Source organism: Dioscorea cayenensis, chromosome 24 (genome assembly GCF_009730915.1).
Source record: "Dioscorea cayenensis subsp. rotundata cultivar TDr96_F1 chromosome 24, TDr96_F1_v2_PseudoChromosome.rev07_lg8_w22 25.fasta, whole genome shotgun sequence".
In the NCBI taxonomy this organism is placed as follows: Eukaryota; Viridiplantae; Streptophyta; class Magnoliopsida; order Dioscoreales; family Dioscoreaceae; genus Dioscorea; species Dioscorea cayenensis.
Genome location: NC_052494.1, coordinates 164,223 through 177,635, shown reverse-complemented (window position 1 = coordinate 177,635; position 13,413 = coordinate 164,223). Strand labels below are relative to the sequence as shown.

The 13,413-nt window shown below is 29.7% G+C and overlaps 1 protein-coding gene across 2 annotated transcripts; it reads left to right on the top strand.

Moving 5' to 3' along the window:
* The first annotated feature begins 7,618 nt into the window (after positions 1-7,618).
* Positions 7,619-12,290, top strand: LOC120252824 (BTB/POZ domain and ankyrin repeat-containing protein NPR2-like). 2 transcript variants are annotated; one of them, XM_039260992.1, is made up of 5 exons: positions 8,440-8,572; positions 8,653-8,801; positions 9,664-10,408; positions 11,335-11,529; positions 11,759-12,290. In XM_039260992.1, exons 2-5 carry the CDS (start codon positions 8,700-8,702, stop codon positions 12,040-12,042), a joined length of 1,326 nt encoding a protein of 441 aa, XP_039116926.1. In that variant the 5' UTR covers positions 8,440-8,572; positions 8,653-8,699; the 3' UTR covers positions 12,043-12,290. The 2 variants fall into 2 exon arrangements, with proteins under 2 accessions (XP_039116925.1, XP_039116926.1); XM_039260991.1 differs by having other exon boundaries at positions 7,619-8,801.
* The last annotated feature ends 1,123 nt before the right edge of the window (positions 12,291-13,413 follow it).

Genomic DNA, 13,413 nt, shown 5'->3' with positions numbered 1-13,413 from the left:
ATATATATATATGATTTGAGAAGTTCATACATTTGCTTTATAGTTAAAACTTTTACCATTGATTTCTATAAATCATACAAGCTGATATGTGGCAAAGACATGTAAATAAATATGAATTCTTATGTTATTTAACAAAAAAAATTTATAAAGCTAATTAGAAGTTTAATCATCATAGATTTAACAATTTTGCCTTTTGGAATTCTACACATTATTATATAAATCCACGCATCAAATATCTAATATAGTTGGTTAAGACCCAATTTAAAATTTATTTAAATCACTAAAATTAGATTCTTTAAATCAAAAATAGTAATATATATATATATATACAGTTTTTAATGATATTCGTGTATGTCTCCATGACATATATTTTATCACATCTTTACATAATGTATAGTCTACGTTCCAACAATGATATTTATTGATAATTTATCAATTGGTACATTAATCTTGCTAGTTGTTAATCCAAATCTTATTTCTAATATCCATGAAAAAAGTTGAAGCATGGAACAATGTTTGCATAATGACTAATGAGCTAAATGGCAATTATGTTTCCTTCCTATTTTTTTTTTCAAAGGTTAAGGTCTATTTTGTTGTATGGAACGTAATGGTAAAAAAAATGAAAAGGAAAGCTGCTTTCTATTATTATTAGATGCAAATCAATCATATTATTTTTACTTGATTTAATCCAAAACTTATGCTAATTGGATGAGAATCTCAAACCTATATATTTAAATTGATATTTATTAAATTAGCCGATATGGAAAAACAAATTTATATTAAATTAAGAACCTGACTACCTCATTGATGTTACCGTTGTTTTTGCTTGCTAGGATTATTGGTGCTATAATTACTTTGACTAACATATGTGATTCTTCATCTAAGTATGATCAAATATGCAAGAAATACAAGCCATGTATGTTTTCCAATTCTTGAATGAATAGAGAGCGCCAAAATCACTGTGAATTAACTTTTAGGAAGAATTATGTCATTGATAATTATGATTTGTTGAAGAAGACATCAACCCTAGATGATGCCAATAGTCTTGACGGCGAAAAATATGTTTGTAGCAATGTGATCATTTAAAAAAAAAAAATCAAAAGATTAAAGCAAGAGTTTAAAAAAAAAAACATGATGCCATTCAACGTGTGAAATTTGAGCAAAACTTATAAAACAATGATGTTATGCATGGAAATTTAATTGGTAATTAAAAAAAAACCTCTAATTAATATTATTTGTGTTTATTTTTTTAGAAATATAATATTATTTTCAAACCATATTTTATGACCATTTAGTTTATTTCAAATTTTTTGTATAAATTATTTGAGGAAGTCAGTTCAAATCTTAGCTCATACTGATAGAGGGCACAAGTATTGTAGAGTTCAACTCATCCTGGTATATGTTTGTCTGTTATACATAATTTATCTATATTTATCATATATATATATATATATATATATGAGTTTAGATAATCTAAGCATAAGCACGCTCGTAGAATTGAAATTTACAAACGTTGGATCGTAATCCAATGGTTCATCACTATTGATGAATAATATTACTGTGCTTATAATTAGTAGTACAGTAAAAAATAGGACGCACAGTATTTTGATCTGAAATATTTAATCAAATTATGCACGGTAACTAAATAAATCTGGACCGTTCAATCCTATTTCTATTACACCAACAACAAACTATATAAAACCAAAACTAAACTAATCACTCCAATGTAGTCCATAATTAGCTCTAACTGTAGCATAATAACGATTAATTCAGTGGAACCAATAAAATAAAATGGCAAATTCTCCAAATCTTTATCTTGATTATATTTGAAGAAATTTAGTGGGTCCGAATGACAGGTTTGTTTGGACGTGTAAAACACGTTCATAGAAAATGAGTGGGAATATAACAAAAAGTTAACACGCATTTTCTATTGAAAACATGGATGGGAAAGCAAAGTCAAAGTCATTGCAGTAAAGTGCCATCTACCACCCATTTGACGAAAAAGGAAAAGGCATACACTTGCATGAAAGACACACAAAATAAATGTGTTTATATATATATATATATATATATATATATAATTTAAAATCTTATCATAAAATAAATTTAATTTTTTTAAAAAAAATAAATTTAATTTAATTTTACAAGAATAAGCTCTTTTAAAAAACTCTATTTTTCAGTATACTTAACTGCCACACGCTCTCACTCTTCGCAACACGGGGAAATTAAACTCATATTTTATCTAAAATAAAATGGACTTTGTACTGATTAAAAGTAATTTAAAAATTATAATTATAAAAAATGTTGGCAATTTTTTAAAATTTTAAATAGTATTGAGAGAGAGTGGTGGGAGGAAATTTCTTACTTATTATTGATTGAGTAAGAAATATATATATATATATATATAGACTTAAAAGACTTTGAGAGAAATTTCAAAAGCACCGTTCCCTTTTTTTTTTAATTCTTGTATTTATTTAAAATTTAATTGAGCATTTATTTTATTTATTTGTTCCTTCTGTTAAATTATTTAATTGTTATCAATGAAAATATAAATCAATATTTATTATTTCAATTAATTTGTATTCTTTTATTAATTTAATCTCTCATTTTTATAATAATAATAATAATAACAATAAATACATATAATCAGCCATCATGAACGAGGTCAACAGTTAAAAATTCAGCCAATTGAAAGTATTATTAAACTTAAAGACCTTAATAAATAAAGACCGGCACTAATTAAACATTAACAAGTAACTCAACAACTACAAAGATGATCACGGATCATTGACTATAAAAAAATAAAAAATTAAATTAAAAAATTTAAATCAAATCATTTTACATAACAAGGCGTTACACACAAGGCGTTACAAACAATGGTCAATAATTCAAAGACAAATATAAAGATATAAATAATAAAATAATAATAAAAAACACTTAGTCTTGATCAAATTTATATTTTGTAGGGTCCATTATGAAAAGTATAAAATTTTATTTCACTCTTTGACGCCCACTTGTCATGTTGAATAGATGGGATTGATAGACACTTGAAAAGGACTTATTATAAAATATCAGCCATATTCTAAGTTATACAAATATAAAAATTATTAAATTATTTAGAGAAATGTTTCTTGAATTGGATAAAAAATTCATATGAAACTATTGTAAGTTACACCTATAAATCACTAAAAAAATCTCTTCATGATGATGAAGGGGTGACTACTATTAGGATTATTTTAATAAGAAAATGAACACATCATTGGATAACATTATTCTATCAAGATGAGATATAGAGAATGTTTGTGGGTGCATTTGAAAAACGAGAATGTTTGTATATAAATAGTGCTTATATATATATATATATATGAACTATGAATGATTTTTTTGTCTATTGATATTTTTTGATTATCCAAAAAAAAATATTCATATTTTTACTAAAAAAAATAAATTTAAATTTCAGTTTATGCATGATATATTAAGATATTTAATTCTATGCATATGAATAACCTCATGTGGTTAATTCACATTTTGACAAATATATATATATATAGGTACATGTATGAAAATTATAAGGGTATATATATAATTTTTAATGAAGGCTATTCTTATCAAATATAAACAGAATATTTTAAATATTAAAATCTCTAAAATGTCCCTCAATGATGGGAAGGGGACAAAGAAGATGCATCCCCCCTTAATAAAATAAAATAAAATAAATAAGTAAATAATCAATAGATGAAAATAAGTCCAAAACCTCATAATTGTCTTAACGACTACAGCTTAAGCAAGTCTAATTCAACTAATTTGTCTCAAAAACTAAAACATTATTTCTAATTGGATTTTATTAATTATCAATGTAAATTACTTAATATCTTTAATATAATATATTATAAATATAAAAAATTATAATATATTTATATATACTCAGTTTTAAACCTAGCTCAATCTTAGTTAGAAAACTCAAACTATGTTTAAAAACTTAAATAGTTTCATCGATTACTAATGACCAAATGATTTATTAGTTGTTGGGTCCCGTTAAAGTTTTTTTATGAGTTTAAATCACAATAAAAGCATATTTTGATTATTTTCAGAGTCGTAGATAAAGTGATTGCGTGCAAGGAAGTAGTTTTTAAGCGCTGTGTACGCATAGACATTTATTCTTATTTAGCATCCGCCAAAATGAAGTCTGTAACACATGTTTCTTAGCGCCTAGTTGCTTACTTTATCATTAAAACATATAATAAGTAATTGATTATAATAAAAACAAGTCTAAAAGAAGGCCTATTTACCAATTAAGAAAAATATATGGACTAACTGATAACTAAAATGCCCTTTTAATATATAAAATATCAGTTTTTTTTTCCCAACATAAGTCACTAATTAATGGCACATGAGAGAAGTTTCCTTATTTGAGATATTTAAAAAACCTTTGCAAAAATTAGCCCACAAATTAAAAGCTCTGTTTCCTTAGAATTGTCAATTTCCTTTTTAATAAAACAAGGCATCTATCAAATTTGATTTGAATGGACATAATGGGAATCTATTGTGGTTGGATGGCAACCATTCATTTATGGATTGTGGGATCATTTCATAGATTATAAAATTTTATTATTTTTATTTTCTCATGGCATGAATAATCGTAGTCTCTTTTAGAACTTTTCATTAAATTTGTCAAAAGAAAAAGGAATAAAGTAGAAAAATAAGCATGTGTTTCCTTAGTGAACTCATTTAAAAAAAGCAATAATAATAAAAACTAATATTAATGTATGGTTTGGTTAGAAGATAAGCAAACACCTCATTAACTTTTTTTCACTAAAAATATCTAATTATTTAAATAAATATATTTATTCAATATTTTTTAAAATTCACAAAAATTAAAAAAATAATCTTAAAAATATGTAATTTGGATTAATATTAGTCAATTAAAAAAATTCTCTTATTTAATATTCAAAGGATATGATTTACAAAAAAAGAATATAGGTTTAGGGGAATTTTTCATATTTTTTTTTATTTTTATATTAACTCTGTAAAATTATGTTAAAATTATAAACTAGTTTTTTAATGTAATAAAACTATACATGGTTATACTCTGCTAGACAAAATATTTATCTAGATTATTTATATATAATAAATGAAAGTTTGAATTATTAATTTTTTTACTTATAATGATAATAAATTAACAATTAAAGTTTATGATAATGATAGCCAATATATATTAACTTCATAGAATAAACTTTTTACAGTGGATTGGAATCATCTATCAAATCATACTTTTTGGTATTCTCTTGGCACCAAATTTCTTTCTACTTTTTTACTTGGATACAAATTCTTGTTATTTTTATTTTCATTTACTTCATTGTCAAATATAATTCAACATTATTTAGATCACACACACACACATTATAAATAAAATGAAAATGATGAAAATGTCCATAAAAAAGTCCATGTCACGGATTATCTGCTAATTGTGGTCAGGGGCATTTATGTCATTTCTATAAAGAGATTGTTTCGGGGGTATTTATGTCATTTTATATGTTTATAAAAGGTGTTACTAATGATTAAAATGAAGTTATTAATAAACTCTAGTCAACAACATTGGTAGAAGTTAGAATAGGGTTGATCAAATTTAGACTTAATTAATATTAATTAAATAGAAATATTTTAAAAATTCAAAACTTTTATTAATCAATAATGGTTTTTCATAATATTATCATTTTATTACATTAATTAGTAAAGGTATTTTGTTAAGTAATTAAATTTTTAAATGGAGTTGTACTTGTAGCCAGGGTTTATATCATTTATAGAATAAGGGTATTTGATGTCATTTTGCATGTCTATAAATGGAGTTAGTGATTAAAATTAATTTTTTTAATAATTTATAGGCAACATTAGTGGGTTTAGGATAGGATTTGTCAAATTGGAACTTAATTAATATTTTATTAAATAGAATTTAATAAAATAAAAAAATTTTATTAATAGTGTTTTCCCATAAAAATTAATTATATTATTAAAAACATTTATTAAGTAATTAAATTTCATTATCAAAGTGACAAAGAAAATAAAATTTTTAAAAAGAGATAGCAAGTAATTTTATGTGGCAAATTAAATTCTCGATAATTGACTACTTTTTACAAGGTATAAATGCAAAAGAAGGAAAAATCAATTTATCAAAAACAACCATCTAACATTTCTAATTCCCTAAAAATCTCCATTTTTTTTTTGGAAATTTTATTTATTTTCTTTCATCTTTTGTATTGTTATATTTTGTATGAAGATGTTAGTGCCCATTATCAACCATAGACAAAAATACAGTAAATTAACATAAATCAACATTTTCTTAATATTATTATACACGCTTCCTTATTTTATTTTTATATATAAGAGATATGTTTTATAGAAAATAATTTATATACAAAAATATTTTATCTGAAATTAAAACATAAAAATATAGAAACAACGAGTAAAACAAAATAAAAAAAAATGGCAACTAACTCTACTAATTTTTCAAAAAGCTTTTTACCTGCATACCCTTAAAATAAGTTTAATTATATATTTATATACATATAGAGGACCACTTATCTATGGACATTAATGTCATCTATACCTCTTACAATTATTGCATGTCAACCTATCAAAGCTTGTGCAATATGCTCCTCAAATTTTCTAATGATCATTTAAATAAAAAAAATTAACTAGTTTATAAATTTAAAATCAATAACCTCTTAATTTATTAATACCAAATTTTTTTTTTTCATAAAATGTTCATTACAAAAACAAAAAAAATAGAAATCAAACCCTTAAACCATATAAACTGAGAGTCTTTATTGAGCTTATTATACTCTTGTAGATATGTTTTTAACACAATTTTATCACATTACATAAGAAAAAAATTATAAATTTAAGTAAAATTTTATTAATATATTTAAATATTATATATTTTTTAAAAAATTAAATGTTAAAAAAATTTACATTGTATTTAATTTTTTGATCCAAAGAGACTGCATACAATAAAATCTTTTCACAATTAATTACATTCACAAGGGTATAAATGCAAAATAAATATACAAGAACGAGATTGCGGTTATCATCTTGATTCACACGCTGTGGTTGTTTGCGTGTTCCAGAACGTACTACTCCCTTCACATGATACACTGAACCGAAAGTGCCCCCATGCGACAAAACTCATTTAAAATATTTGCCCCCTTTTTTTTTAATTAATTAATTAATTAATTAAAAAAATTAATTAACTTTTTTAAGCGAATAAACAGCGACAAATATCCTATTTAAAAGAGATGTATAATTTATATTAATTTATTGACTTTTTAAAAAAAATCTCTAATTTACAATTTCATGTTCAGATAATAAACAGTTGGACCTAAAAAAAATCATTAATTTACAATTTCATATTCAGATAATAAACAGTTGGATTCAAGTGTGTACAGTGCGTGCATGAGCAATACATGAACAAATAATATATAAACAGTAATTGTGAAAAGTTTTTAATTTTTTTTTTAAAAATTTAAAATTTTTAAAATAAATAAATAAATAAATAAATAATTTAAAAAGAAAAAGGAGTGGAGACGCAAGAAGAGGAGGAAACGGCCGAGAAAGACCGCAAAGAGAGAGAGAGCCCAGTCATTCATATCCTCTCACTCCGATGGCGTCACTTGTGACGTCAGCCAGCCCTACCAATCCGCGATGACGTCACCGCCCTCGTCCGCAGTGGACTTCAGCATCCGAAGACGGAAGCAGGATCCCTTCTCCCTCCCGGGCCTCCCCTGGAACTCCCCTCTCATTCTCTCTCTCTCTCTCTGGTTTTCATTCTTGTTTTTTCTCTGATTTGGATTGCTTCTTTATGTGTGATTTTGGTTGTCTCTGTTGCGTTGAGTTGGTGTTTGTTGGTGTTTTTTGTTTAATGTGATTTGAGTGTTTTTGTTTTTGGGCGTTGGATTTGATGAATTTGATTCATTGATGTGAGGGTTGTTGGTGGTGTTGAGGAATTTGGGAAGGATTTTGTGTTTGTGTGAATTTGTTTGATGGTTTTGGGAATTAGATTCACTGGGAATTAGTTGATGTGAATTGGGGTTTTTTGCGGAGGAATTTTGATGATACCTAGATTGAGATTTGTTTCTTGCGAAATTTCGCATTGAATTCGTTGAAAATTCGGATTTTTATGAAGTATTTAATGGTAGATGGATTGAGATTTATGAGAAAAATCGGTTTTTTTGGGTCATTGGATGCGTGAAAGCTTGGAGAATTGAGTTCTAGGGATTTGGAGAACCATGGCGGATAGCACACCGGAGCCTTCGTCTTCGTTGAGCATCACCTCATCCTCGGTCGTCTCCAATGGCTCCAGTGCGCCGGCCGGGACTAGCCTCGAGATCGTCAGCCTCTCGCGTCTCAGTTGCAACCTCGAGCGTCTTCTAATCGACCAGGAGCTTGACTGCAGCGACGCCGATATCGTCCCTGCCGACGGCGCCCCTGTCGGCGTCCACCGCTGCATTCTCGCCGCGCGGAGCCCCTTTTTCCGCGAGCTTTTCTCTCGCAACCCTCGCCCTGAGGGGCGTCCAAGGTATGTGATGAGCGAGCTTGTGCCTCAGGGCAAGGTTGGCCGTGAGGCTTTCATGGCGTTCTTGAGCTACTTGTATACAGGGAAACTGAGGCCAGCTCCGGTGGAGGTTTCTACATGTGTTGATCATATGTGCGCACATGATGCTTGCCGCCCTGCCATTAACTTCGTGGTGGAGTTGATGTATGCTTCCTCTGTTTTTCAGATACCAGAGCTTGTCTCTCTCTTCCAGGTTTTCTTTCAGATCTCTCTTGCTGCAACATATGATTTTTACTTTTTTGTTCTTGTTTCTGCTCATTCATTTGATTATCATCTTAGTGATGTTTTCAGTTTGGTGTATAATTTCTATTTGCTGGCTTTGGTCATTGAAGACTGCATAATTTTGTTGATAAAACTTTTTTTGGGAATGTTTTGCCTATACTTTTCACTTGAGTTATGATCTTTACTCATTTATGTTATGCTTGTTCTTGTTTTGTAGTTGGTACATTTGATTACCATCTTAGTGTCATATGTGTATAAATATTCCATTCATGGATAATTTTCTATTCGTTGGCTTTGATAATCGATGAGTGCATAGTTTTTTTTATAAGTTTTTTTTTAAAAAAAAAAAATATCATGACTCTACCTATGGTTGGTTTTCACTCGAGATATGGGCTTGTTTGGATCAGCTTTTGGAAAACCCAGAAGTGTTTTTTTATAAGTTAAGCACTTCTGGGTTTAAAAAAAGGTTATTTGTATTGGCTTTTCTGTAAAAGCAGAAGCTGTAAAAAAAACTGAAAAACAGCTTTTTTTTCATAAGCTAGTCATGAGCAGCTTTTGAAAAAAACTGTTTTTTAGATTATTTTTACAGCTTTTGCTTTTACAGAAAAGCTAATACAAACACAAAATATAAAAAAGTGCTTAACTTACTCTAGAAAAGTACTTTTTCCAGAAGCACTTCTACTAAACTTAAAAAAGTACTTTTTTGATAAGCCAACCCAAACAAGGCCATATTTCTTTAGACTTTATGTTTGTTTTGGTTTTCTAATTCATGCAATTGACTGTCATCTTAGCATTTGATTGATTGATAATTTCTATTTGTTGGCTTTCATCAGCGACGGCTTTACAATTTTGTTGATAAAGCTCTTGTTGAAGATGTTATGCCGATTCTTATGGTCGCTTTTGACTCGAAGCGTGATCAATTGCTCGCTCATTGTATTCAAAGAGTGACAAGGTCTGATATGAATGATACTTATCTTGAGAAAGAGCTGCCTCATGAAGTTGCAGAGGAGATAAAATTATCACGCAAGAAATTCAAACCTGAGGATTATGAAAATGTAGACCCTGTCTTTGAGAAAAGAGTTAGGAGAATTCACAGGGCATTGGATTCAGATGATGTAGAACTTGTGAAGTTGCTTCTGAGTGAGTCTGAAATGACTTTGGACGATGCGTATGCTTTACATTATGCGGCTGCCTATTGTGATTCAAAAGTTGTGTCCGAAGTTTTAGACCTTGGTCTTGCTAATGTGAATTTGAAGGATGGCAGAGGATACACTCCTCTCCATATGGCTGCCTTGCGAATGCTGCCTGCTGTTATAATATCCCTTCTGAGCAAGGGTGCCTCTGTAACAGACACAACTGATGATGGCCGAAATGCTGCGAGCATTTGCCGGAGGCAGACAAGATTGAAAGATTTTCTTGAGAAGACAGAGAAGTGCCAAGAGGCAAATAAAGATCGGATTTGCATTGAGATTCTGGAAAGAGAGATCAGGAGAAAACCGCACGCTGTGCCGGAGTCAATTTCATCCCCATTATTGGCTGATGGCCTTCACATGAAACTTCTATATTTGGAGAACAGAGGTGAGTCATTGACTCATTGCTAGTATATAGGATTTAAGTTTTCAGTGCCATTAAATCGTCAAGTATTTCCTGCTATAGCTTGTCTTTGTTTTTGATTCATTATCACCCTATTATAAGGTATTTTACAGGGTTATAGGTATTGGTGACCCATGAAGTTGGTCATTGCTTGATTTCACCTTTTAGTATAAAGATATTCATTTTATCTTCTGAACTATAACTTTGTTTATTTTGGCCTCTCCAGCCTGTTTTTGACAATTGGACTCATAGAAGGGTCAAAACAAATAAATTTGCATAGTTCGGATTCCAAAATGAACAAATTTCGATAGGTCAACATCCAACATGAATATTTTATGGAGTAAAAGCCTAGGACGGAAGATGACCAACAGTTCAGGAATACTGGTGGCTTATGTCTGCATCTTTACTATTGTAAAAACACAACTTTTTTTTTCTTTCCCTTACCATTTATTATGTGTTGAGCAAGTGCATTATTGAACCATGATATATTAATCGCTTAGGTCATCATAGCAATAATTCTTTAAGTCAGCTGGGGGTTCAGACTAAGCTGTTTTTCTCTTGAAGATGGTTTGAAAGTTTTATATATGATTGTGATTAGCACTAGACGCATGGTTATCACTTGTTACTATAAGTATCATTAATCCAATTGATGCTAGTGACTTTCTGAACATTGGGGATGCCTATGACCAAAGATCACTGTGCAGAGGTTACGAGTTGATCCATGGAATTGAACTACCAGTTATTTAAGTTCTTTTGGTCCTGTTGACAAATTCAATTCACTATGGAATCCTTAATTGCTTCCAAATTATGCTCGCAAGTTAATAATGAATATTTCTATGTGTTGCTGAGTATGTAAGTTAATAGTTTTATGATTGGTTAGTACTAAAATTGGTTTACTTTTTCATGTTTAGTTGCATTTGCAAGACTGTTCTTTCCTCTTGAAGCAAAGGTGGCCATGGAGATTGCAAATGCAGACAATACTACAGAATTTGCCGGGCAGTCTACATCACGAAGTTCCCGCAACCTGAGGGAGGTTGATCTAAATGAAACGCCCGCAATGCGAGATAAAAGGCTTCAGTCGAGAGTAGACGCTCTTACAAGAACAGGTACTTTTAGACTTGTCACTGCTCCAATTAAGTTTCATTCTTTTTCCGGGCATAACCATAGATACTGCATACTGAGCTCAATTATATGCCTTCTCAAGATATTGCTAATGATCAGATGGCTCAAGATCGAGGAAAATTTTCATTCCATTGGTTGCTATTTTATTGGATAGTTTTATGTTCCACTTGATTTTATACTTCAATGATCAAATTCTTGATTCTTTATTGACAGTGGAGTATGGTCGGCGCTTCTTCCCTAACTGCTCAGAAGTTCTAGATAACTTCATGGAGGACGACCTGCCTGATCTGTTCTTCCTTCAGAAGGGAACACCTGACGAACAAAAGATCAAACGGGCTCGCTTCTGTGAACTTAAGGATGTTGTCCTTAAGGCCTTCAACAAGGACAAGGCCGAGAGCAAGCGCTCAGGCCTTTCATCCTCATCCTCATCGTCGTCCTCAATTAAAGGAGACATGAGACAACAGAAAGCTGCGAGAAAAGAAATCTGTAAAGTTTAAGGCTATTGTAGATATCGAATAAAAGAAAAAGACATATATATATATATATATTGGTTTTGACATGAGATGCGTCGCTTGATACCTCGTCTTCCACCTTCTGTCATTGCAGAAAGGATAGCGAGGAATTTTTTTACCGTTTTACTGCATCAAAGTAAACTAGTTTTACTTGTTGTGTTAACAATTTCCTGACTTTAGATTGTAATAGCATTTCACCTTTATGTATAAATAAGGTTGTTAAAGTTTCTTTATGTTGGCTTGCAAGACTGGACCACAGGTTGATGAACTGTTAGAAAATGGCAAGCTTTTATTTGGTGGTTTATGGTAGTGGTGTTGCTTGATGAGATCACTGGTGGTTTCTTATTTTCCTTTTTTGGTTTTTTTTATTGTTTATTTTTTTTTTTTTGGTATTGAAAGAGAATGATGTGTGATATGAGTAATGAGGTCAGAGCTTGTTGTGGGTTTGATGACCGAACCCTAGAACCAGACTTGCAGGAACAGATGTAAGATTTTTGTGAGGGGGAGGGTGATGTTTATCATATATATTTTTATTTTTTAATTTAAAGGGGGTAAATTGTAAAATAATAATAATAATAATAATAATTATATACAATATAAACTCTATGGGTACAATTGACATTTCAAATTTTAATAAGAACAGTTGTTTTCACTATTTGCTCCTGATTGCAAGTAAATTTTTATATAAATTATTCAATAATTTTTTATGCATTGTGTCACGCCCTGAACCCAGCTCAATAGATCGGGGACGTCAACAAACGGTCGTACACCTACAAGGCTAAAGAAAGTAGACATACAAAGCCTCAAAACATGATTCAAAACAGAACAAATAATCTAACAAGGAGGTCAAAATTAGGAACATAAGAATATCGTTCAACATTGATAGAATTAGACTAAGTGTTTTACAAATAAAATACAAGCTTATTCAAATAAAACTTAGGCGGTGCCCACAATAACAGAGACTTATTACACGCTAATATTTTAGTGATTGCCGTCCCCGCTAAGTTATCAGCCATCCAACTCTACTTTTGATTTGAAAAGAGATATTAATAACATTTATGAACTCAAAAGCCCAGTAAGTACCCACTAAAAATATATGGATCATTTACAAAAGTCATAATTTATCAAAATCAGAAATCAAATTTAGTTTAAATAAACACAGATGTCAAAAACCGAGCATATAGGTCCCCCAAACAACTATTGACTAAACAAAATAACAAAATTCATATATTTACCCTTGGTAACCCGAGTTAGAATTATCAGAGGCCGTTATTCTTCACCGATGGAAAGCGGTAAGAAACTATAGTTTCTATATCATAATACATGTTGACACGGTCAGTGTTTAACCCTAGTGAC

Bases quoted from the DNA above. Each gene is read 5' to 3' on its own strand.
- LOC120252824 (XM_039260991.1), top strand. From the start codon at position 8,283: ATGGCGGATAGCACACCGGAGCCTTCGTCTTCGTTGAGCATCACCTCA. The intron at 8,802-9,663 runs GTTTTCTTTCAG...GGCTTTCATCAG, and splicing joins AGCTTGTCTCTCTCTTCCAG to CGACGGCTTTACAATTTTGT. The intron at 10,409-11,334 runs GTGAGTCATTGA...TTTCATGTTTAG, and splicing joins TCTATATTTGGAGAACAGAG to TTGCATTTGCAAGACTGTTC.